Source organism: Eleutherodactylus coqui, chromosome 9, assembly GCF_035609145.1.
Source record: "Eleutherodactylus coqui strain aEleCoq1 chromosome 9, aEleCoq1.hap1, whole genome shotgun sequence".
NCBI classification, from domain to species: domain Eukaryota; kingdom Metazoa; phylum Chordata; class Amphibia; order Anura; family Eleutherodactylidae; genus Eleutherodactylus; species Eleutherodactylus coqui.
This window is the reverse complement of record NC_089845.1, coordinates 148,480,882-148,503,592: the sequence shown is the minus strand read 5'-3', so window position 1 is coordinate 148,503,592 and position 22,711 is coordinate 148,480,882. Positions and strand designations below refer to the sequence as shown.

General features: G+C 46.3%; 1 protein-coding gene across 2 annotated transcripts in view; it reads left to right on the top strand.

The window, feature by feature from the left end:
* The first annotated feature begins 11,691 nt into the window (after positions 1-11,691).
* Positions 11,692-22,711, top strand: part of LOC136578500 (paramyosin-like) — a 66,945-nt gene continuing 55,925 nt past the window's right edge. For both annotated transcript variants that reach the window (XM_066578615.1, XM_066578616.1), the window contains exons 1-4: positions 11,692-11,765; positions 14,584-14,641; positions 15,207-15,297; positions 21,524-21,601. In XM_066578615.1, the coding sequence (XP_066434712.1) occupies positions 11,759-11,765; positions 14,584-14,641; positions 15,207-15,297; positions 21,524-21,601 (234 nt within the window). In that variant the 5' untranslated portion in view covers positions 11,692-11,758. The remainder of the gene's footprint in view (positions 11,766-14,583; positions 14,642-15,206; positions 15,298-21,523; positions 21,602-22,711) is intronic.

The window sequence follows — 22,711 nt, the reverse complement described above, 5'->3', positions numbered from 1 at the left end:
AAGTGGCAGTGGAGTGTCATGCAGGCAGTGATTGTGCCTTGTTGGAGGTAGTGTGGTGCTTAGCTAAGGTATGCCTTGCTAATGAGGGTTTTTCAGAAGTAAAAATTGTTGGCGGGGGCCCACTCTTGCCGCTATTGTGGCTTAATAGTGGGACCTGGGAACTTGAGATGCAGCCCAACATGTAGCCCCTCGCCTGCCCTATCCGTTTCTGTGTCGTTCCCATCACTTTCTTGAATTTCCCAGGTTTTCACAAATGAAAACCTTAGCGGAGCATAGGTCCCATACAAAAATGCTCGGGTCGCCCATTGACTTCATTGGGGTTCGTTACTCGAAACGAACCCTCGAGCATCGCGGGAAGTTCGACTCGAGTAACAAGCACCCGAGCATTTTGGTGCTCGCTCATCTCTAATAACCAATAATGAATGGGTTTTACACCTGGTGGCGGAGGGGTACAAGATTGAACTAGAATCTCGCCCCCCTGATATTTATTTTAACCTCGGTACAGTCTCCAGCCCTGGAGCAGGCTCTACTGAAGGGGATACAAAACCTGATAGATCTTGGCGCGGTTATGCCCGTCCCCAAAAGGGAATGGGGGAAAGGGTTTTACTCCCCTCTTTTTTTCTGGTTCCCAAACCAGATGGCTCTCGCCGCACAATAATTAATCTCAAGGAATTGAACAAATTTATTGAGTATAGAAAATTTAAAATGGAGACTATCAGAACCGCAACCCCCCTGATTGCTAGGGATAATGTAATGGCTACGATTTGACTTAAAGGATGCTTATTTTCACATCCCTATTTACGTCAACTCGCAAAGGTTCCTGAGATTTGCGCTGAGAGTGGAAGGGGAAATCCGTCACTTCCAGTTTATTTGCCTCCCATTTGGAATCTCCTCAGCCCCTTGGATCTTTTCCAAAGTGGTGATCAAAATGGTAGCTTTTTTGCGCAATTGCGGGATCATTATCGTTCCTTATCTTGATGATTTCCTGCTGGTGGCGGATTCTCCGACTATTCTGAGATCACACCTGGGTTCCACGCTTCAGCTTTTTAAGGACCTGGGTTGGATCATTAATGATCTGAAATCCAACATGGAACTGGAAACCCGGAAAAAAATCCTGGGAGTCATTCTGGATTCCCGTCTCCAAAGTTTGTCCCTTCCTCCCCTAAGGAAACAGCTCATTTTAGAGGAATGTTCTGCTCTATATAAAAAATCTAGAGTATCGCTAAGGGAGGCGATGCAGATCCTGGGGCTAATGACTTCATGCATTGGTGTGGTTCCCTGGGCCCAATTCCACAGCCGCGATCTCCAGGCACTTATCCTTCAGAATTGGGACAAGTTACAGTCCTCACTAGACCAGACAATCCCTATTTTTGCTAGTGGTTGTCCTCAGACAACCTTTCGCGGGCATCTGAATTGAACTTGGACCCCACAATAATAACGGACGCCAGCGCCAAAGGGGGCCATATAAAGGGTACATGGGACCCTCATGAGAGATCCAGTTCATCTAACTTTTGAGAAATTAAAGGGGTTGTCCCGCGGCAGAAATGAAATTTTTTTTTTCTTCCCAGTCCCCCTGCTAAAGCAAACATACTACACTACCCATGGAAAGCGTTATAAAAGAGCATTTCTACTCACCATTACCTCGTTTCGTGAACTTTTAAAATTTCTTCTTTAAAGATGGCCGCCGGTCCTTTCCCAAGGTGCATCGGTTTTCTCCCATGGTGCACCGTGCTTGCTGTAGCCCTACGTGCGCGCTCCCGAGACGCTGGTCACGTGATTCAGTTGATGACGTCATCGCGGGAGGCGGGGACCTCTACTGCTTGTAATGCCGATTCCAGCCACCCCATTGGCTGGACGGCACGACGTGCAGTAGGGAGGCTGGTAGCAGAATGGCCGCTCCAGTGTGCTCCCGAGAAGTTACAGCTCGTCTGTGCATGCGCAGATGAGCCGTATCGCGCGAGCACGCTGAAGCGGCTCGTCCACATAGAAGTGACTGCGCAAGCGCGTCTAAAAGAGCCAGAAGATACAGAAATTAGTCGGAGCCATGGAGACGGGGACGCCAGCAACGGAGTGGGTAAGTGTATAAGTTCTGTATGGCTCATATTTAATGCACGATGTATATTACAAAGTGCATTAATATGGCCATACAGAAGTGTATAACCCCACTTGCTTTCACGGGACAACCCCTTTAATGTGGTGTGGAAATCCCTACGTAGCCTGCAAACAGTTTTAGGGATGAAGCATGTGAGGATCTTTTCCGATAACATGACGGCAGTGTCACTCATTCGCCACCAGGGTACCACCAGAAATCCTCTTCTTCAGCACCTGGCAGGAAGGATCCTTCAATGGGTGGAACTCACAACCAGGTCTCTGTCGGTCTTCCACATAAAAGGAGACGAGAATTCAGCCGCGGACTTTCTAAGCAGGAAGAAAGTGGACCCAGGAGAGTGGGAACTCCATCCCGAGGTGTTCAGCCTACTCGTGACAAAATGGGGGGTACCCGAAACAGACCTGTTTTGCGTCAAGTACAAATACCAAGTGCCGGCTTTTCTTTTCCCGAGGCTCAGAGAAACAAGCCTTGGGCACGGACGCCCTCTCTCACCCCTGGGTTTGGGACTTAGCGTACGCTTTTTCCCCTTTACCGTTGATTCCGCTCTTTCTAATGAAATTACTGCGGTCAAGCCTGTCAGTAATTTTAGTAGCACATTATTGGCTCAAAAGACCTTGGTTTTCCCTCCTGAGATCTCTGTCAGTAGGAGAGCCTTCCCATTTTCCGCCAAGACCGGACCGACTGCTGCAGGGTCCTCTCCTCTACCCGGAGGTTCACAAGTTCAGGCTTAAGGCCTGGATCTTCAACGGGTGAAATTTTTAGGAAAGGGTATATCGTCAAATGTAATTACCACTATTTGTGAGAGCCTTAAGCCCTCGACGAAAAAGATTTATTCCAAAGTCTGGAAAAAATTCTCGGAATGGATAGGTCAAGACATCCATAAAATCTTAGATTTCCTCCAGGCGGGCCTGGATAAACGGTTTAATCCGAATACCCTCAAAGTCCAAGCGGCGGCTTTGGGGGCATTCTTTGATCTCGTGCTCGCCGAGCACAGGAGGATTAGGAGATTTCTTAGAGGGGCGAGTAGATTGCATCCATTTACAAAGCTTACGGCGCCCCCTGGGATCTGACCATAGTCCTTCAGGCCTTCTGCGATTCCCCCGTTTGAACCAATTGGAGACCTATCCATCACCTTGCTGACATATAAGGTAGCCCTCCTTGTGGCGGTCACGTCGGCTAGGCGTGTGGGTGAAATCCAGGCTCTTTCACAGAGGTCCCCATATGACTATTCACACCGACAATATTGTATTCTCTTTAGACCCTTCCTGCCAACCTAAAGTCTTGTCAGATTTCCACAGAGGCCAGCCAATAGTCATTCCAGCCTTCTGCCAAAATTTTAAAAACGAAAAGGGGCAGAGACTCCATAATCTAGACCCCAAACGAGCTGTACCTTAAGGCAACGGAAAGTTTCAGAAAGACTGATAAACTTTTCGTTCAATTTCAGGGGCAGGCCAAAGGAAGGGCCGCTTCTAGAGATTCGATTGCCCGGTGGCTCAGGCGAGCTGTCCAGGAGGATTACAAGGCCAGGGGCATTCCTCCCGCAGAAGGACTAAAAGCCCACTCTACGCGAGCAGTGGCATCTTCCTGGGCAGAAAGAGCGCATGCCTCAATCGAACAGATCTGTAACACGGCCTTGTGGACTTCTAGTCCTACCTTTTATTAAACAGTACAGGCTGGACATTAAATCTGGTCAGGATGCAACCTTCGGGAGAAGTAGTAAAGCCCATGCCAGTTATTTGGTATTCCTCCAGGTGTATGCTGTCATGATGTCGGAGGGAAAACAGGAATTTTTCTTACTGATAATTCCCTTTCTTGAAGGCATCATGACAGCATACGGGCTCCCCCCCCCCCCCCCTACCGACATGATTACCCTTGTTTTGTCCAACACATGAGGTAATGTGTATGCTTATGATTTCTAAGGTGTGTGATGCCAATAAAATCACACCTTCTGGTTAAGTATTCTGTCACTGTGGTTATTTGGAACGCACTGGTGATGGTGGAGGGGAGGTGCCTTTTATGCTCTGCCTTTTCCTGTCCCATCAGGTCAGCAGGTGAGCAACCTCCAGCGTATGCTGTCATGATGCCTTCAAGAAAGGGAATTATCGGTAAGAAAAATTCCTGTTTTCATGTGGAAGCCAATTGTCTCGTCCTTCGCAAACCAGTCCCAGGAATTTCGGTACTCCCCTGACAAACCAATGATGGACGGGCTAGACAAAAAAAACAATTATCTGCGCGTGTGAATGGACATCGTTTATCGGCACATGATTTGTTCACTTATTGCAATTATTGCTTTGTGTAAAAGGACCCTAAGAGCGGTTTCACACGGGCGTATGCATTTTTGCGCACGCCTCAGCACAACGTATTTGCACTATGCAGAAGGCTTTTTTTTGTGTAGGTATTTTGCTGCACTTTTTGCGGTTGCAGCGCATGTTCATTTGCACGCAGCAGACTAACGCGTCCCCATTTAAATGGCTATTTAGCCTAATGAGTTCCAAATGTGTTCTTTTTTTTTTCCAGTGAATTGTGCAGCATTCTGCGCCTTTTCTTTGCACATTGCACATATATGCACCCTTCATAGATTTCTATAGGGAACTTTGGTGCGCAAATAGTGTTTTTACACTTGCAAAACTGGGAAATGAGAACAAACCCCAAATAGGTTCTATTCTCTGCATATGGAAAATCTACACCAAAACCTTCCTAATTTCTGCATAAAATCCACACCATTGGGGCGCGTCCACTTGTGCGATGCCAGATTGAGCGAAAACGCCGAATTATGAAACCCATGCTTTTAGATGGTTTCCTTCACATTGGCGATGTGTTCACTCATGCGATGTTGCGTGAAAAAAATTGCGTCATTTTTTGCGTTTTTTTTTTAAATCTCCCATGATTCCTTATGGAGCTTCCTTTATATCGCATTGCAAAGCACGAACTTGCGATTTTTCATGCAATGCGTTTTTAACATTAGAAAGGCCTATCGACTTTTACGCAAAAAAAAAAATCACAAGCGGCAGCGATGTGTTCACGAGAGAAAGCAGCGCTGACACTCAAATTGCGGGGAAAAAGATGGCCTGCGGGTAGACATGTGCTCGCTAAGCAATGGCGCAGGAAGTATAAACAAAAAAAAGTGTACTGCGCATCACTGCCTGTGGAGTATGCGGTCATGTGCGATGCAACTTCACTGCCGTATGCAGAGTCACGGCTGGGTTCACAGTTGTAAAACCCAGCCTAAGCCCCGCAGCGTCTTACACTTACGGTCATGTGAGCCCAGCCTTACACTAAAATAAAGTACCTCATTGGTTTTGATATATAATTGCGTAGTCCCAGATTACAGGGCGCATATGGCGACAGCATTGCTTGGCGTCGGCGCTGAGTTGTTTCCTTTTTTATGTAAATATTTATTATTTTCTTTATTTTTTTTTTTACTTATTTTTGTAACTCTTGTCTTTAAAATGTATGTCCGCCGTGACGTCCTATAAGACGTTTGGGGGTCATTCACATTGTCTTTTTAATTTCACACTTTTCCGCTGTAGCGGAGCATCCAGAGGAGCCTTTTGGATGGCGTCCTATACATGAGCGATGCGGCGCTGAAAAAAATCCTTGCATGTCCTATCTTTTTGTGTTCCTCGGAACGTATCGCCCATTGTTTTCAGCGGGACCGTAAGACACATCGCACGGCGTGTGATGTGAGGATTCACACTGAAAACAATGATGATCCTCTAACGCAGCCAAAAGCTGCGACGTATAAACGCCTTGCATCAGCGTGAAAAATGCACACTGGGAAGCGTCTGTGTGTAGGTAGCCTTAGAAATCTTTAAAAAAAAAATTTAGAAACATTATACGGTACGTTAGATAGCGCCAATGAAAAATACAATTCGTCCTGCAAAAAACAAGCCCTCAGACGGCGGCGGCAGGGATGGATAGATAAAAGAAGATTTTTTTCAAAAGCGGGGAGGAAAAACCAAAAATAAAGAAAAAAGGGCCGCGTCCTTAAGGGGTTAACGAATATTTGTTAAATATTCTGTCCATTCATCCTACCTTCACATAGAAGAGCGCGACATCTGGCAGAGAAACAGATATAGTGCTTATCAGATGCGATCCTCCGGCAGAGAACTGGCAGGTGCGTCCCATTGATGTAATGATAAAACCTCACATGGCACGGCATTCAATGGAACTGTCCAATTGAGAGCAATGGCAATGCGTTTCGAGGGACGAAAAAAAATCGCCCATATGTATGACTGCATTCAAACGAATGGAATTTATATTTGCGTCTCAGACAGAACTCACGCAACTTTAACACTCGTGTGAGTTTTCCAAGGCATAGGTCATCAACATTGCCGCAAACCCCTGAATTCAAATTCATCAATACAGAATGCTGCAGTTCTCACCCGCACGGGACCGACCCGCCGTACCCGCTGCCGCAGCTCTACTGGGCGAGTCGCTGTGCCCATGGGAACAATTAGGCGAGCCATTAATGTTAAAATCCCCAAGCGCCCCTTTAAGTAACAGTTGTGGCAGCATATTGTGTGTTTCATTTCAGTTCCACACGGGTGATTGCGATTTTGCCGCGAGAAAACCGCGTCTTTGTTCCCACCATTTTTGGGCATTGGCAATGCTTTTTTTTTATTTTTTTATTTAGAATAATCTCGTATTGCGCTGCTGCCGCCCATTTTTGCATCTCGCAACGCACAAATCTTACACGATTCTCTTGGCCGAGTGAAATTCGAATCGCAATGAAAAAAAACACAGTTTGCAAGAATTAGGGGGAGGCTGCTTCCTCTTAATGACTTGTCTAATGAACAATAAATATAAGTCCGGAATGGAGTAACTCTAATTTCCTGTTATTCGCTGCACTTTTTTATATTGTAGCACCAAGTAGTAGGACAATAGGAATCTGCTATTGTTAGAGCATGCTGCCCCCTAGAGGCAAAAATTGAGACTGAAACTCCACAAAGATCAAATCTATAGTAAACCAACCTTTTCTCTCCTTCTGCGCTGACATCTATATTTCATGACATGCGAACGCCACGTGTTTACCAGCATATAGTTACGTGTTTGGGAGAGAATGTGTAAGGTGTCCTGTCCACGGGCAGATCGATGCGGGGGTCCGCAGTGGAATCCGACGCGGCCGAGGACCCTGCGTTACCTGTGCAGCTCTTCTGCATGCTGGCTGCGTCTTCTATTTCTGGGTCTGTGGATGCGTGCCGGCGCACATATGCAGTACGTTTCTTTTTTTTTTTTTTTAACTCCTGCTTTCCCGCTGAATCCACGGACGGGCTGAGGATCGGATGGCTTCTATTGACTTCAGCCGTCCGTGTGGGATCCGCACTGAAATGGAGCGTGCTGCGATTTTTGTTCCGGACCAAAAGGTCCGCAGATCAGACCCGCATGCTTTATTTCATTCATGGACCCCCATGTATCCCTATGGGTGCCTGATTTGCGTATCTTGCGTGCGGATTCCGCAAATCAAACCCGCCCGTGGACATTGGGGCTTGGGCTGCATGGACTCCGCAGAGCTGTGTGATACGTGGTAACTCACCGGCCATCAGATACATTGTAGGCATTACATAATACACGAGCGCAAAAAAGAATAATAATCTAGTTGTATAACGCTGACTTATCCTGCAGCGCTATACAAATAGACGCAACGCAGCATGTTCGATTTTGCGGCATATTACGTGCAAGAGAGCCCATTGTTCTCGATGGGCATGTATTCATCGCTTCCCATGTACATTGCGTATGCGTGGCGTATATACGCACCGTTGCGAAGGGACATTGCGGGAAATTTAAGCCAAGAAAGAAACCAGACTGCGCATGACAACGTGCGGGAGATAAATTGTGCGCAGTACGATTTTACTGCCATACGTGGCAACAAGCACCTGCAGCCCCACAGCAGTGTCTATACGCACATGCGCAACTACACATTCGGCCTTGTGAGCCCGACCATAGGGCTTCTTCACACGGGTGTAGGCGCGACTACGCTCGCTGCTGCAGAGCGCAGTTGCGCATAAGCTGTTTTTTTCTTGGAGTATTCAAACGCCGCCCTCTAGTGCGGGAGTTTGAATAAAAAAACAGGAAGATATGTCCTGACGGGTTTTTTTTCGCACGTACGATCAACGGGCGAGAATCCTGCCAGTGAAAGCGAAACCACTGATATCAATGGTTTAGTTTCGTCCCGTTATCACGGCCGCATAACGGGACAAAATCACGCTCATGTAATGAAGCCCTTAGGGCTCCTGCACAACGTGCGCAAAAAGTACAGTATAATGCGTCGATACGCGCGTAAGGGCTCATGTCCTTGGGTGGTTTTTCACTGCGTATAACATGCGATGCACGGCCGTGTAATACTCCGCGAATGGTGCCAACGGACTTTCATTGATCTATGCAGATGTGCATGCATTTATTGCATATCGATACGCACAAGAAATAGGTGGCAGCACGCTCAATTTCTCCGTGTGCCGCGCAGCGTGCGCCCTACACATTTGTACGAGTATGGTACGCAAACGCTGTCGTTACGCAATCCCACTATGAGACAAAGCGGGGAATTTTAACCCCTTAATGACGCGGCCCCTTTTTCTTTTTCCATTTTCGTTTCCCCCCCCACCCCCCCTTCAAAAAAATCGTAACTCCTTTATTTATCCATCGACGTCCCTGTATGAGGGCTTGTTTTTTGCGGGACGAGTTGTATTTTTCAGTGGTGCTATTTAAAGTACCGCATAATGTACTGAAAAACATTTAAAAAATTCTAAGTGGAGTAAAATAAAAAAAAAACCCGACATTTCGTCATCTTTCAGTGCATCTTCTTTCTACGGCGCACAAACGGCAACAAAAGCGACATGATAACTTTATTCTATGGGTCAGTACGATTACTACGATACCAAACGTGTATAGGATTTTTTTTTACTATACTACTCTTTTCTTTTTTCAAAGACATTAAATTTTTTCCAATTATTTTCTGCGGTCATTTTGTGCGCAATAACTTTTTTATTTTTCCATCGACGTAGTTGTGCAGGGGCTCATTTTTTGCGGGATGTCCTGAAGTTTCCGATAGTATCAATTTGGAATACATACGACTAATTGATTGCTTTTTATTGCGTTTTTTCTGGGAGACAGGGTAACTAAAAAAATGCATTTCTGGCGTTTTGTTTTCTGACGACGTTCACCGTGCGGGGTAAATAATGCGCTACTTTGATAGATCGGACTTTTACGGACCCGGCGATACCAAATATATATTTTTATTTTATGATTTACATTTTTTAATAATAGATATGGCAAAAGGGGGGGTGATTTAAACTTTTATAACTTTTGTTTTTTTTTTACAATTGAAAAAACTTTATTGTTTTTTTTTTTTTTTTTTAAACTTTACATTCAAGTTCCCCTGGGGGACTTTAACATGCAATGCTTTGATCGCTCCTGCAGTATGACGTAATGCTATAGCATTACGTCATACTGCAATTTAACAGGCAGTCTATCAAGCCACCCCACAGGGATGGCTTGATAGGCAGTCTGGTAAGGCAGCCCTGGGGCCTTTCATTAGGCCCCCGGCTGCCATGACACCTGCACGGCTCCCCCGATCTCACCGCGGGGGACCGTACGGGACCCCCGAACATCGTTCAGGGGATTTAAATGCCGCTGTCAATTCTGACAATTTAAATGGTTAATAGTCGCGATCGGCCGATAGCGGCTATTGCTCGCGGGTGTCAGCTGTTATAAACAGCTGACACCCGCACTGTATGAAGAGAGGTTGCCACGCAACCTCTCTTCATACATACCCCGACGCCCCAGGACGTACCGGTACGTCATGGAGCGGGAAGGGGTTAAAGAATAGACAGGGTCACACTGCGCATGACGGCATGTGTGAGATTCAGTAGACCCGCTACGCGTACGCGGTCTCTGCTGACAGAGCTGGCATGACAAAAGATGGGGCGAAAGCTTATCATCTTGATGTTTTTTTTAAACTTGCGTACTCTAGCGCGGAGTTTGCATTCGCAGCCCCTAAAAACCCTGTTCATGCGCTAATATGCTCCATAACAGCGAACGTATTAGCGCATGCGCCCCTGTGTACTCTATGTTTTTGTGCACGCGGGGCCTGTTCATAGGCGCATGAGACACCTCCCTCCCCACACCCCCATGTAAAAGGCTATTTATCCCAATGTGGTGCAGATGTGTTCTATTATTTACAGAATTGCGCAGAGAGACTTCCATGGGAGCCTTGATGCACGTATACACAGGAAAATAGAACAGGTTCTACCCGGCGGCAAGAGCCCCGATAAGCCACGCAGCTCATCGGAGCTGTTAACACTTTAGATGCCAGACAATTCTGATGAGATCGGGGGAGCCGTGCAGGTGTCATGGCAGCCGGCGGTCCTTCTAAAAGGCCCAGGGCTGTCTTAGCAGTATGCCTCTCAAGTCATCCCCGTGGGGTGACTTGATAGACTGCCTGTCCGATCGCAGTATGCTATAGCATTACGTCATACTGCAGGAGCGTTCAGAGCATCGCTGGTTGTGGTCCTCCAGGGGGGCTAAAAAAAAGTAAAAATAAAATCAATAAAGATTGCTGATTATTTAAATTTTAAAAAAGGTAATATTGCCATATTTATAATAAAAGAATCTAAATAATAAAACAAAAATACATGTTTGGTACGGCTGCGTCCGTCAAACTCTGATTTATCAAAGTAACGCATTATTAACCTCGCACGGTGAACGTCGTCCAGAAAAAAATAATAAAGAACACCAAAAATGTGCTTTTTTTTGGTCGCCCGCCCTCCAAGAACAAAATGCAATAAAAAGCAATCAAAAAGTCGTCGGTATTCCAAAAAGGTCCCGCAAAAAACGAGCCCGCGCTCAACTACGTCGACGGAAAAATAAAAAGTTATTGCGCTCAGATGGCGGCAGGAAATAATTTTAAAAAATTAAATATCTTTGAAAAAAAAAGTACAAGTCGTACAGCAAAAAAAAAAAGGTCTGAGTTTGGTATCGCAGCAATCAGACGGGCCCGTAGAATAACGTTATCGGGTCATTAGAAACAAGACGCCCCAATAGAGGGCACAATCTCATTTTTGTTGTTTTTTTTTTTTTTTTCATTTTACTCCACTTAGGATTTTTTCTAAGTTTTTCAGTACATTATATGGTACCAATGAAAAATAAAGGAGTTGTGATTTTTTTTTAAGAAGGGGGAGGAAAAAAAACGAAAAGGGAAAGAGGAAAAATGCTCGGTCACTAAGAGGTTAACATCAATGTAAAGAAAACAAGCCCTAATGAAAGCCGCACTGATTGTAAACTATATATATATATACACACAGTGCGTGCATTCTGTCAGCGGCAGTTAGTTGCACGTCTTCATCCTCCTCAGCTCATCAGTAAAGTCTCCAAAGAGGCGCTGAGCCAGCAGTCCCAGGCTCCGACAACATGGCCGCCGAGCAGCACGAACTGAGGTGATTCCGTGAATTCCTTCTACATGAAAGCGCTTGAGTTAACTATTATACATGTGCTCTGCTGGCTGCTCTGCCACCCGCTTCCTTTGCCCACATCCAAAATGGCCGCCGTAACGCCGCCTCCGCCTAGCAGCAACGCTGCAGCCGTTTGTATATGTTGCTATGGTGACGGCCGGGTCTGTGCTCTTCGTGCTGAGTGCGGCTACCGAGAGCAGGAATGGCCGGTGAGTGTAGGAGGCGCCGCACATATGACTTATCAATCACAGTGGGGATACGGGGATACGACAGCAACCAATCAGATTGTAGCTCTTATTTCTCATAGCCCCTTGAAGAAATGCTAGCAGCAACCTGATTGGTAGCCTGTGGTTACCCCACCCTCAATGTTTTATGACTGGCCCCAGTAGAATCTGTCTGGTTACACTAAACGCCTCACTGGGTTATAAGAAACCATAAATGTCTGATAGGTTTGGCTTCCACCTCTGGACCTGCACCTACCTGCAGTTAGACCCCTCCCCCCTCCCCCCCCCCCCCCCCCGACCCCAGCCACCTTGGATGTGGTGGCTGGGGGGACGTAAATAGCTGAGCGTCTTACGCCAAACTGTTCCCATAACAGCCATAGTCATCGGTACTTACCCAAACCGCGCGGTATGCTGTTTCTGTAACTCAGGAGTTGGAGAAATGGCGTAGCTCACTGACAACAATGGCTGATTGGTTCTGAGGGAACGCCAAAGGATCGGACGTGCAGTGACTTCCATCCTCGCAGCGTCCGCTCAGAAGAATAGAGCTCACATTCGCAGGAGGGTTGTACATCTCGCAGCGCACAAAGCGCGCCCGCCATTCTGACCCGTGTGCATGTAGCCTTAGGGGTTTTACACGGACAGCGGTCACTTGTGATTTACGTGTGTTGTGAGATGCGCAGATATCGTCATGAAGAAACAATGGCCGCTCGCGGTTGTATAGGGCACGCCGGGATTTTGTATTCTAGCAATGTCGCAGGCTACAAAGCATCGCTCGTGTGAAGGAACGCATTTACAGCTCCAGGCTTCACATCCGTGCGTCTTGTAGCACCGTCGTATTGCTACAAAATTGCGCGGTTTTGTAGCCCATATGAAAGCGGCCTCATATTCATCCCCAGTGAGGTCGTTAGAGGACGGCGCCTCCGGTGTTGGCCTTTAGATGTTTGGCATGAGGGGTGCAGATCGCCCTACTGCACTGCACACCCAGTATAGCGGTATACAGTCCACTGCCTGCTTTCCTATGGTTTCCATGGGGTCTGCTGGCTTCTGTCATGACTTCCGGCATATTCCCAGGTAAAGTACAACAGAGGACAATGTGCGGCTACAAACAGACCGAGATAAGCCGGGGGCTTGGGGGGAAAAATGGCAAATGAAGCTCAATGTTGATAAATGTAAGGTTATGGACATGGACAGGAGAAGCGGATGTCACCAATATACACTTAATGGGGTACTGCTATGGAAAAGGGATATGGAAAAAGACCTGGGGGTTCTAGTGGATTGTAGACTAAACTGGAGTAACCAATGCCAGTCAGCTGCTGCAGAAGCTAATAAAGTCTTGGGGTGCATTAAAAGAGGTATAGGGGCGAGGGACGAGAAGATTATCCTCCCACTATATAAGGCACTTGTCAGGCCTCACATGGAATACTGCGTACAGTTCTGGTCACCGGTGCTCAGGAAAGATGTTACAGTGCTGGAGGGGTTCAAAGAAGGGCAACTAAACTAATACATGGAATGAAGGGACTGGAATACCCAGAGAGGCACCAAAACTGGGATTATTTACCCTGGAAAAAAGACGGCTAAGGGGCGACCAAATAACTATGTATAAATACATGAGGGGACAATACAAGGATCTCTCCCAGGATCTGTTTATACCCAGGACTGCGACGGTAACAAGAGGACATCCGCTACGTCTAGAAGAATGCAGGTTTCATCACCAACACAGAAGGGGGTTCTTTACTGTAAGAGTAGTGAGACTGTGGAACTCTTTGCCTGAGGACGTGGTGATGGCAAAATCCATAGAGGAGTTTAAGAGGGACTAGATGTCTATCAAGAGCGCTGTGATATTACAGGATATAGACATTAGGTGACCAGTGGGGTTGTTGATCCGGGTCTTGGAGTCAGGTAGGAAGTTTTAAACGTTGATCCATGGAGTATTATAGAGTCAGGAAGGAGTCTCTCCCCCCCCCCCCCCTTTCCAAATGGATTAAATTGGCTTCTGACTCATTGAGGTTTTTTTTTTTACTTCTTCTGGATCAACAAGGGGATTGGAAACCAGCTGAACAGGATGGACATTGTCTTCATTCAGCCTAACATACTATGTTACTCTGTAAAGTAGCGCAGCATGTTGATCTATTTCCTCATGGATTTTATGCCAGATCTGTGGCTGCGGCCCGACAATATCTTTCATTGGTGGACCGTGTGAGGGCTTATTTTTTGCTGGACGAGTTGAAGTTTCCATTGTCTACATTTGGAGGTACATAAAACTTTTTGATCACTTTTGTTCCTTTTTTGGGAGTGGAGATGAACAGGAAACAGCGATTCTGGCATTGTCTTTTAGTTCTGTGTTCACAGCATTAACTCTGTGGGATAAAGAACGTGATAACCTTCTAGTTTGGGTCATTACAGTCGCAGTCCCAATCCATCAGCATCCCATGATCCCATCACTGGAGAGAGAACCATCATTTTGTTAGATTCCTATCCCATCCGTTGCAGCAGCGTTATGCAGACACCGCTGCGGAGTACTTTCCATCCGTGTGCCATAACTGTAGATCATCTGCATGAAGTTGCTCCACACCTCTACATACAGTTATAGCAAAATATGCAGAAAAAAAGCCGCCGCCGCTTACCAAATATATAGTGTTTTAGGCACTTTTTAAGAAATGTGTCTAGGAAAAAGGGGAGTGGATAAAAAGTGTACCAGAGACAATGTAGCAAAATACAAGAATGACTTTGTATCAGCCATGAAGGGGTGTAATTGTGTCTAATATGACCATTTAGATTTCATGTATTTCTCTCTTCTCCCCAGAAACGCTGAGGAAATCCCTGACTACTAAAGGTCTGCGATCTGCTCTGGAACCCTCCAGGTTAGTTCTATAAACCGGTGAAGGAAAAGGAGTCCTGATTAGAGATGAGCGAACGTACTCGTTTAGGGCGATTTCGCAATCGAGCATCGCTTTTTTCAAGTAACTGACTACTCGGGCGAAAAGATTCAGAGGGGGGGGGCGGGGGGCAGCGTGGTGGAGCGGGGGGGTAGCAGTGGGGAACAGGGGGGAGCTCTCTTCCCCCCCCCCCCCCACTCTCCTCTGCAACCCCCTCACCCCCAGCGCCCCCCGAATCTTTTTGCCCGAGTAGTCAGTTACTCGAAAATAGCACTGCTCGATTGCGAAATCGCCCTAAACGAGTACGTTCGCTCATCTCTAGTCCTGATCTTCACCTTTGTGAATTATTCTGTGTCTCAGCCAATCAGATCCCTGCTCTCTCCTTTAGAGCCCCTTTGGAATATGACCTGAGTAATGCTATCAGCTACTATGGGCCACGGCTCTACTTTTGCCTTGCACTAAATTAATGATTTGAGCCCAAATGTAACACTCGGTATCAGTCAGAATTCTGATTACTCGGCTATTTGTGATTTTATTTTTTGTATTATAGGAAAATGGAACCAGGTTTATTAATTGAGACCGAGTACATCAAGAACCTTCAAAAACAAGTGTATCTTCTGGAACTGGAGACCTCTTTCTTATATCCTTTCCACCTGCCACAGTTACTGGTATATCAGTATATATCGCAATGCACTGAGTGTAAAAAGATGTAAACAGAATAAAAGCAGAGCTCCCATAAACCCATTACAGGAGTGCTCCCACAATTGTCTTTTATTCCCTCCTTCCACAATGAGGAGGAACTTAAATGGATCAGCGGTTGACCACGCACGCTGCCGCTCCATTCACCTCTATGGGAGTACCAGAGATAGCGGAGCGCTTATACTCTGCTATCCCCAGCAGTCCCATTGAAATGAATGGAGCTTCAGCGCACATGCTTGGCCACCATTTAATTCAACATTCTCTGCATTTCAAAGGATGCAGTGGAAAGGAGAGGAGAACATGGGACTTCCATTTTTGTGATCGTTGGGGGCCCAGTGATGGAACCCCCCCCCCCACACACACACACACACCGATCAAACTTATCACTTATCCTAAGGGTGCATTTACACTGCAAAGATGATCGCTCAAAAGATGGCTTTTGAGCAATTATTTTGCATAAACTACTAATTGGTACTAATTAGAGATGAGCGAGTATACTCGCTAAGGCACATTACTCGAGCGAGTAGTGCCTTAGCTGAGTATCTCCCCGCTCGTCTCTAAAGATTCGGGGACCAGCGCGGGTGACAGGTGAGTTGCGGCGGGGAGCGGGGGGAGAGAGAGATCTCCCTGCTCTCCCCCGCCGCTCCCCGCCGGCCCCCGAATCTTTAGAGACGAGCGAGGAGATACTCGTCTAAGGCACTACTCGCTCGAGTAATGTGCCTTAGTGAGTATACTCGCTCATCTCTAGTACTAATGCCTATTAGTTCCAAGTAGTAGCGTGTGAGCCGCTGGGAGCTGTAGTCCGAGAACAGATATTTTGCTGTGTGATGAGTCGGGTACAATGCCCGCATGACGCTATAAGTGGTGCTCTCTAGTACAGGTCATACGCAGAGGAGTGGCATGGAGACTCACTGAGAGTTAGGAAGTGGGGCTGGCCACATGGCCAATGGCACCCGTATAGTGAACAATAGTGGACAGATAGGTGGAAAATTGAAAGGGGGGAGAGAGAAGGGAAGGCAGATTTATGGGATGACAGATGCAATGATCATAGTTATGGCTCGGTGTTTGGTGTCTAGCCCCTGCCTTTCCTGGCTGTTAACACTCATAGGAAATGTATAGTGTGGGTTTAAAGGGAACCTTTCACCAAGTTCATGGTAGGGTAGCATGAACCTAGGACAAGTATGAACATTGTATACATGTAATAATAATCTTAATTTGTATAGCGTCAATTTATTTTGCAGCACTTTCAAGCATGGGAGAAATACAAACAGTACAACAATTCTATGTGATATACAATCAGGTTGAAACAAATAGGGTGGGGGTGATATAGGAGGTACAAGGGGAGCGAGCAAGGCATGGGGGGACACAGGCAGTAGGGGATTTCATATGGAAATCTGTTATTAGAAAGCAAACGGGGTGGGGCAGTAAGGAGGTGCAGGGGTAGAGGTCATATGTGATAGGCAGGGTGGGAGATGTGGGGAGGCATAGAGAGGGGCAGGGGGACTGGGTCAGGAGATTTGGTATGCTTCTCTGAAGAGGTTCGTTTCATAGGTGCGTCTGAAGTTTCGTGCATCGGGAATTGTCCGGATGCCTTGGGGTAGAGCATTCCAGAGGATGGGTGCTGCTCTGGTGAAGTCCTGTAGGCGAGCATGTGAGGTTCGTATTACAGGGGTGTTTAGCCTGAGTATGTTAGCGGATCGGAGTGAGCAGGCTGGGGGGTGTACTGACAGAAGGGAGGTGATGTATGGGAACGCGGCGCCATGGAAAGATTTGTGAGTGAGGGTAAGGAGTATAAATTTAGTTCTGCAGTGGATGGGCAGCCAATGCGATGACTGGCATAGTGCAGAGGCATATGAGTAATGGCTGGATAGAAAAATGAGCCTAGCTGCTGCGTTTAGTATGGATCAGAGTGGAGCGAGTCTGGTGCAGGGAAGGCCAATGAGTAGCAAGTTGCAGTAATCGAGTCGGAGAGCACCTAGAAGGTGAGTGAGGAGGCTTATAAGGCCATGCATGCTCCTCTGGGTAATATGCAAATAAGGAAGATACAACAATACCTCTGCTGCGCCACCTATTGGATGGCAGCATTCCTGCAAATCAATGTCCAACCCTCTATGCAAGTTATTGTTTTAAGGAGTTTTTTAAAGCATCTGACATTGATTTGCATGAATGCTGCCATCCAATAGGTGGCGCTGCAGAAGTAATGTTCCATCTTCCTTATTTAGAAAAAAATAGTGACTTGTTCCATTTGACACTTTTTCTGTACTGGAGCCCAGGAGGTCGCGGGTTCAATCCCTGACAAGGTCCTTGCAATCAACGTTGGAATGTCCACAGACAGAATAACCCTATTGAGTGAAAATGCAGCACATGCAGTTCCGAAGCAGCTTTCAGTGCAAGTCTGCTGCAGAAATCCACGCTTAGGGCGGCGTCACACGGGTGTATTTGCGCACACGAAATTTGCGTACACGATATGCAGAGAATAGAATCCATTTTCTTTTTTTGCCTGAAGAGGAAGCGCGCTCCGGTTGGGCTCAGACAGCCAAAAGCATAAATCGCAGCATGGGTCACGCAGCGGTTTACAGCTGTGGAGCCAGCCGTGACCCCGGTCTCATATGGCGATGAGGTTGTGCTATGATGACAGTGTATTTCGTGCACGCTGCCGTGCGCAGTCCACCTGTTCGGTCTTTTCGTTTATATTACCCACAGCATTGCGAAGCCAATAGAGAACAATGGGCTTTATCGCGCGTATATACGCGGCAAAATAGATCCTGCTGCGTTATTTTTTGTGCTCGCGCATCATGCAAATCCGACAGACAAATGTGAGCGGAACTGCATAAGGCAATGTGATTGATTGCCTGCAAGTTACCAAGTATCACACGAGCATACAATGTAATACGCGGTAATCATACGCCCGTGTGAGCCCCGGCTAACCAATAAACAAAAGGTTATAAATACATGTTCTGCAATCAAAAAGTTCTAACGTTTTCATTTGTGATACTTTTTAGTCTTTCTCTCTCTTTTCCCTTCCTTGTCACCAGGTGGCGCTATTGTTGTTTCCTTAAGAAAATAGCACATTGTTTCTTCTGGGCTGACTAACTGTAAATCCCAACTCCATCTCACGCAAACGACCGTAGTTACAACATCCCGGCGGATCCACTACACACTTGGATTGAACTAGGTTATGACCTCCAGCCACCACAATGCTACAAAGAAGCTTCATAGCTCCAGCCTGCCGTAATATAATAACTCGACTTAAAAAATAAGCTGTTCTCTAATCAACTCTATTTGGAATTAATTTCCATTAATGCCTAATAAACAATATAATTACCATAATAAACAATATAATTAACATAATAAACAATATAATTAACATAATAAACAGTATGCTTTTATTGAATTTGAATAAAGGCACTAATTCTCCGGTGTATACAGAGGGTAAAAGCGCAGGAACATAGAAAACAGACGGCAGAAAAAGCCCACATGGTCCATCTAGTTGCCCTAGTATTGTTTCCTGCTTATCTCTCTCTTAGGGCTCATGTCCACGGGCGGTTTTTCACCATGCATTCGTTGCATGCACACGTGATACTCCGTGAATGGAGACAATGAAAGTGGATGGACTGCATTTACATACGCAAGGTAAATAAATCGCAGCATGCTCTAATCCTCTGCGGGGCCCTTCTATGGGCTGCGTATCGAAATGCTGCCCCTACACAGGCATTGTGAGAGGGCAGGGTTTCAATACCAGACAAAAAAAAAAAATCACATGTCCATGATGTCAGATTCCCAGACATGCGCAGTGCATACTCAGCCCACACATGGTCTCTGCCGGCAGAGAGAAAGGGCTCTGTATGTGTAATGTGCCCGTGGAAGTCGGATGGCTCTATGCCTATCCCAGGCAGCAGTGTTAATTTTCCACCCACATCTGCTGGAAGTTTGTTCCAAGTATTTACAACTCTTTCAGTTTTCCCAACGTTGCTCCTGATTTCATCCCCCAACTCCGGTAACCTCAGATTGTGCCCCCCCTTGTTCTAGTGTTTAACTTCCCAATAAAAGCACTTGCTTCTTGAAGCTTATTTACACCTTCAACATATTTAGATGTTTCGAACATGTCCCCTCCCTCTCCCTTCTTTGCTCCAGGCTATACAAATTAAGGTATTTAAGTCTTTCCTGATACATTTTGTTCTTGAGACCTTCCAATATTTTTGTAGTCCTCTTTGGACTTGTTCTAATCAATGTCTTTCTGAAGATGAGGTTTCCAGATCTGGTCTCACCAGAGCTCTATACAGCGGGATCACAATCTCCCTCTTTCTACTGGTTATACCCCTAGCCATGTAGCCAAGCGTCCTTCTTGCTTTCTCTGCTGCCTGACCGCACTGTGGACTCATTTTGAGGCAGTCAGAAATCAGAACCCCTAAATCCCTCTCTTCTGAAGTCCTGGATTACACAGAACAGCTAATTTAATACTTGTTCCGAAGATTTCTTCTACCATAATGCATTGTTTTACATTTGAAAACATTATACTGCAGTTTCAATTGTTTTGGCCATTTATCCAATAAAGCTAAATCTTTCTCTTTCTCCACAGTGTATAGCTTTAAACATAGTTGCCCCAATGTAGGGGGTGAAACAGATTGGTCTAGTATTTTAAACACATGGTGCAGACAATATGATATATACAAGAGGTAGTAAATGTACACTAGGGACATCAATGTTAAAAGGCACATATAGTAATCATATGGCAACTATAAAGGAAAAAGAATATACATGGGGCACCTGGATTTGTGCACTTTAAAACTGAACCAAACTTCGATTGAGAAGCATAGAGTCTAGATCACGTGAGGTCATTATCCCCCTCCACTCTTCCTTAGGCTTCTTTCACATAAGCGCATATCGGCCAGCCTTTATCACGGACGGCTGATATGCGCTGTGATCTGATGCATTGGATTCCAATGCATCAGATCACATGGGCGTATTACCGAGACGTAAAAGCGCCCGGCAAGGCCAATATAGCGCCTGGTGTTTTTACTTTGGACCCAAAAGATAGTCCTGGAACTATCTTTTGGGCCGAAATACGTCGCCGCTGCATGGGCTCCTATGGGAGCCCATAGCAGTGGCCGTAGGTGGAAGGGAATTTAGCATGGCTGCTAATCTCCCTCACTCTATTCCCCCCCCCCCTTCCTCCCAGTGCAGGCTCACCTCTCTTCTCCTCCCCGCTCGTTCTGTCCAATGGATGGGGGTGGGTGCAGCTAAGCGCCGCCCCACCTCCTCCCATTGATGGCTATGGACAAGGGGCGGTACGTGGGTGGGGCTAAGCTACCGCTTGAGATATGGGAGAATGTTTGATCATGTTGTGCACCTGAGAAAATGGGGTGGAAAGTATGTCTACCCCTTGTGATGGAATAAATCTTACATAAATATGTAGGCTCTTGTAGGGAGGGTCCATTTTGGATACCCTTTCCAGTGAGGAAAGAGCGGATTTGTAAGTACATAAAAATCCTTTTTTTTTTTCCAGCTCGTATTTTAGTTATCAGTCTAAGAAATCCCATAAATGATCAGAGATAGTTTGTAAACTTGAGGTCAGAATTAGATGTTTGAGTAGTGAAAGAGTTAATAGGGTACATGCAGTGGATGTTATAAAGGGAAAGATTAAAGAACGTTACCATGGCTCTATAGTGGTTTGAATGGTGGAAAGTCTTGAGGGGGTTGAGTGCCTTGAGAGTTGAGATTAGTGAGGATCTTGGAGGTCCCATTCTTAGCCTCTGTTGCTGATTTCTGTTAAAATACAAGACAAAATGTGCAATATATGTAGTATATAAAGTCTAAGATGTTTTCTTTAACCCTTTGCAATCCAATTTTTGATTCAGGATTTCCTAGGGGGCTTTCTCTTTCTGCCATTTATACAATGGCGCCATCTGCTGGCTAGAGCCAGTACTGCGGTATGAGACATGCTGGAGTGGGCCCCCCGACAACAGAGCAGCCAGTAATATACAGTAAGAGTATCCTGCCGGACGTCTTCTGACATCAAAGCTGTACAGCCTTCAATCAGAATGTCTTCAGACGTCAGACAGTGGATTGGAAAGGGTTAAAGAGGCACATGCTCATAAATTTAATATAGATGGAGAAATCCGTTTGTATTGGCCAACAGTAAATCAATTTACTTAACAAAACTGCACAAAGAATAAGGCCCGAAAAGCCACGAGCAACCATCCAAGACTGGCGGAAGAAGCTGAACAGATGATTGCAGAAGTAAAGGTAGGTACTTATTGTTTTGTCACATTACCATCATATCAGCAATAGAGATGAGCGAGCGTACTCGAATAAGCACTACTCGCTCGAGTAATGTGCTTTATCCGAGTATCGCTGTGCTCGGGTCTGAAGATTCGGGTGCCGCTGCGGCTGACAGGTGAGTCGCAGGGGAGAGCGGGCGGGAGAGAGGGAGAGAAAGATCTCCCCTCCGTTCCTCCCCGCTCTCCCCTGCAGCTCCCCGCTCCGTGCCGGCACCCGAATCTTCAGGGACGAGCACAGCGATACTCGGATAAAGCCAATTACTCGAGCGAGTAGTGCTTATCCGAGTACGCTCGCTCATCTCTAATCAGCAATCATTAGGCCCAATGTTCACTTGCACACACGGATTCCATCTGCTGAATCCCGCAGCGGAATCCATCCGTGTCTGCGGACATGGACAGTAAAATACATTTTCTCACCTGGCCAGATCCAGCACGGGTCTCTTCTTCCTTCAGCATGGCGGATGCCTTTGGCACACCGGACGCATGCACAGTGCAATTTTTTCTTTTTACATCTCCTGCTTTCCCGTAGATCTGCGGCACGTCCACAGTCTTAACTCTGGCTGTCCCACAGATCGGATGGCTTCCATTGACTTCATTGGAAGCCATCCCACGGGATCTACAGAAAAATGGAGCATGCAGCGAGGTCTTCTCTCGCATGCGATCCGCACATCAGGAAGAAAAAAAATCACATCCGCATGCTCTAAATTGTTTTGCGGACACTAATGCATCTCTATGGGCGCCTAGGGCTGCGGATCTCCCGTGCAGGAGACTCGCGCAGGTTTTATAATTACAATCCACCCATAGACATTGGGCCTAACTGTTGTCAGTGAGGGTCCGGCTGATGAGACTCCAACCTATCCTGAAATGGAACATGCAAATTGCTTACTCTAAGACACAGACTTCTGAAATGATATATGTTTTGGCCAGTAGTCAAAAGAGTTATACCATAATCTGTTCTGGAGCTTCTATTGCGATGAAACATAAAGCAGATTCTCACCACCTTTGTGGCATGTCTCCACTACCCAAATCATGGCAATTCCCCAGGAGTATAGAACAGTTTATATCTTCCAGGATC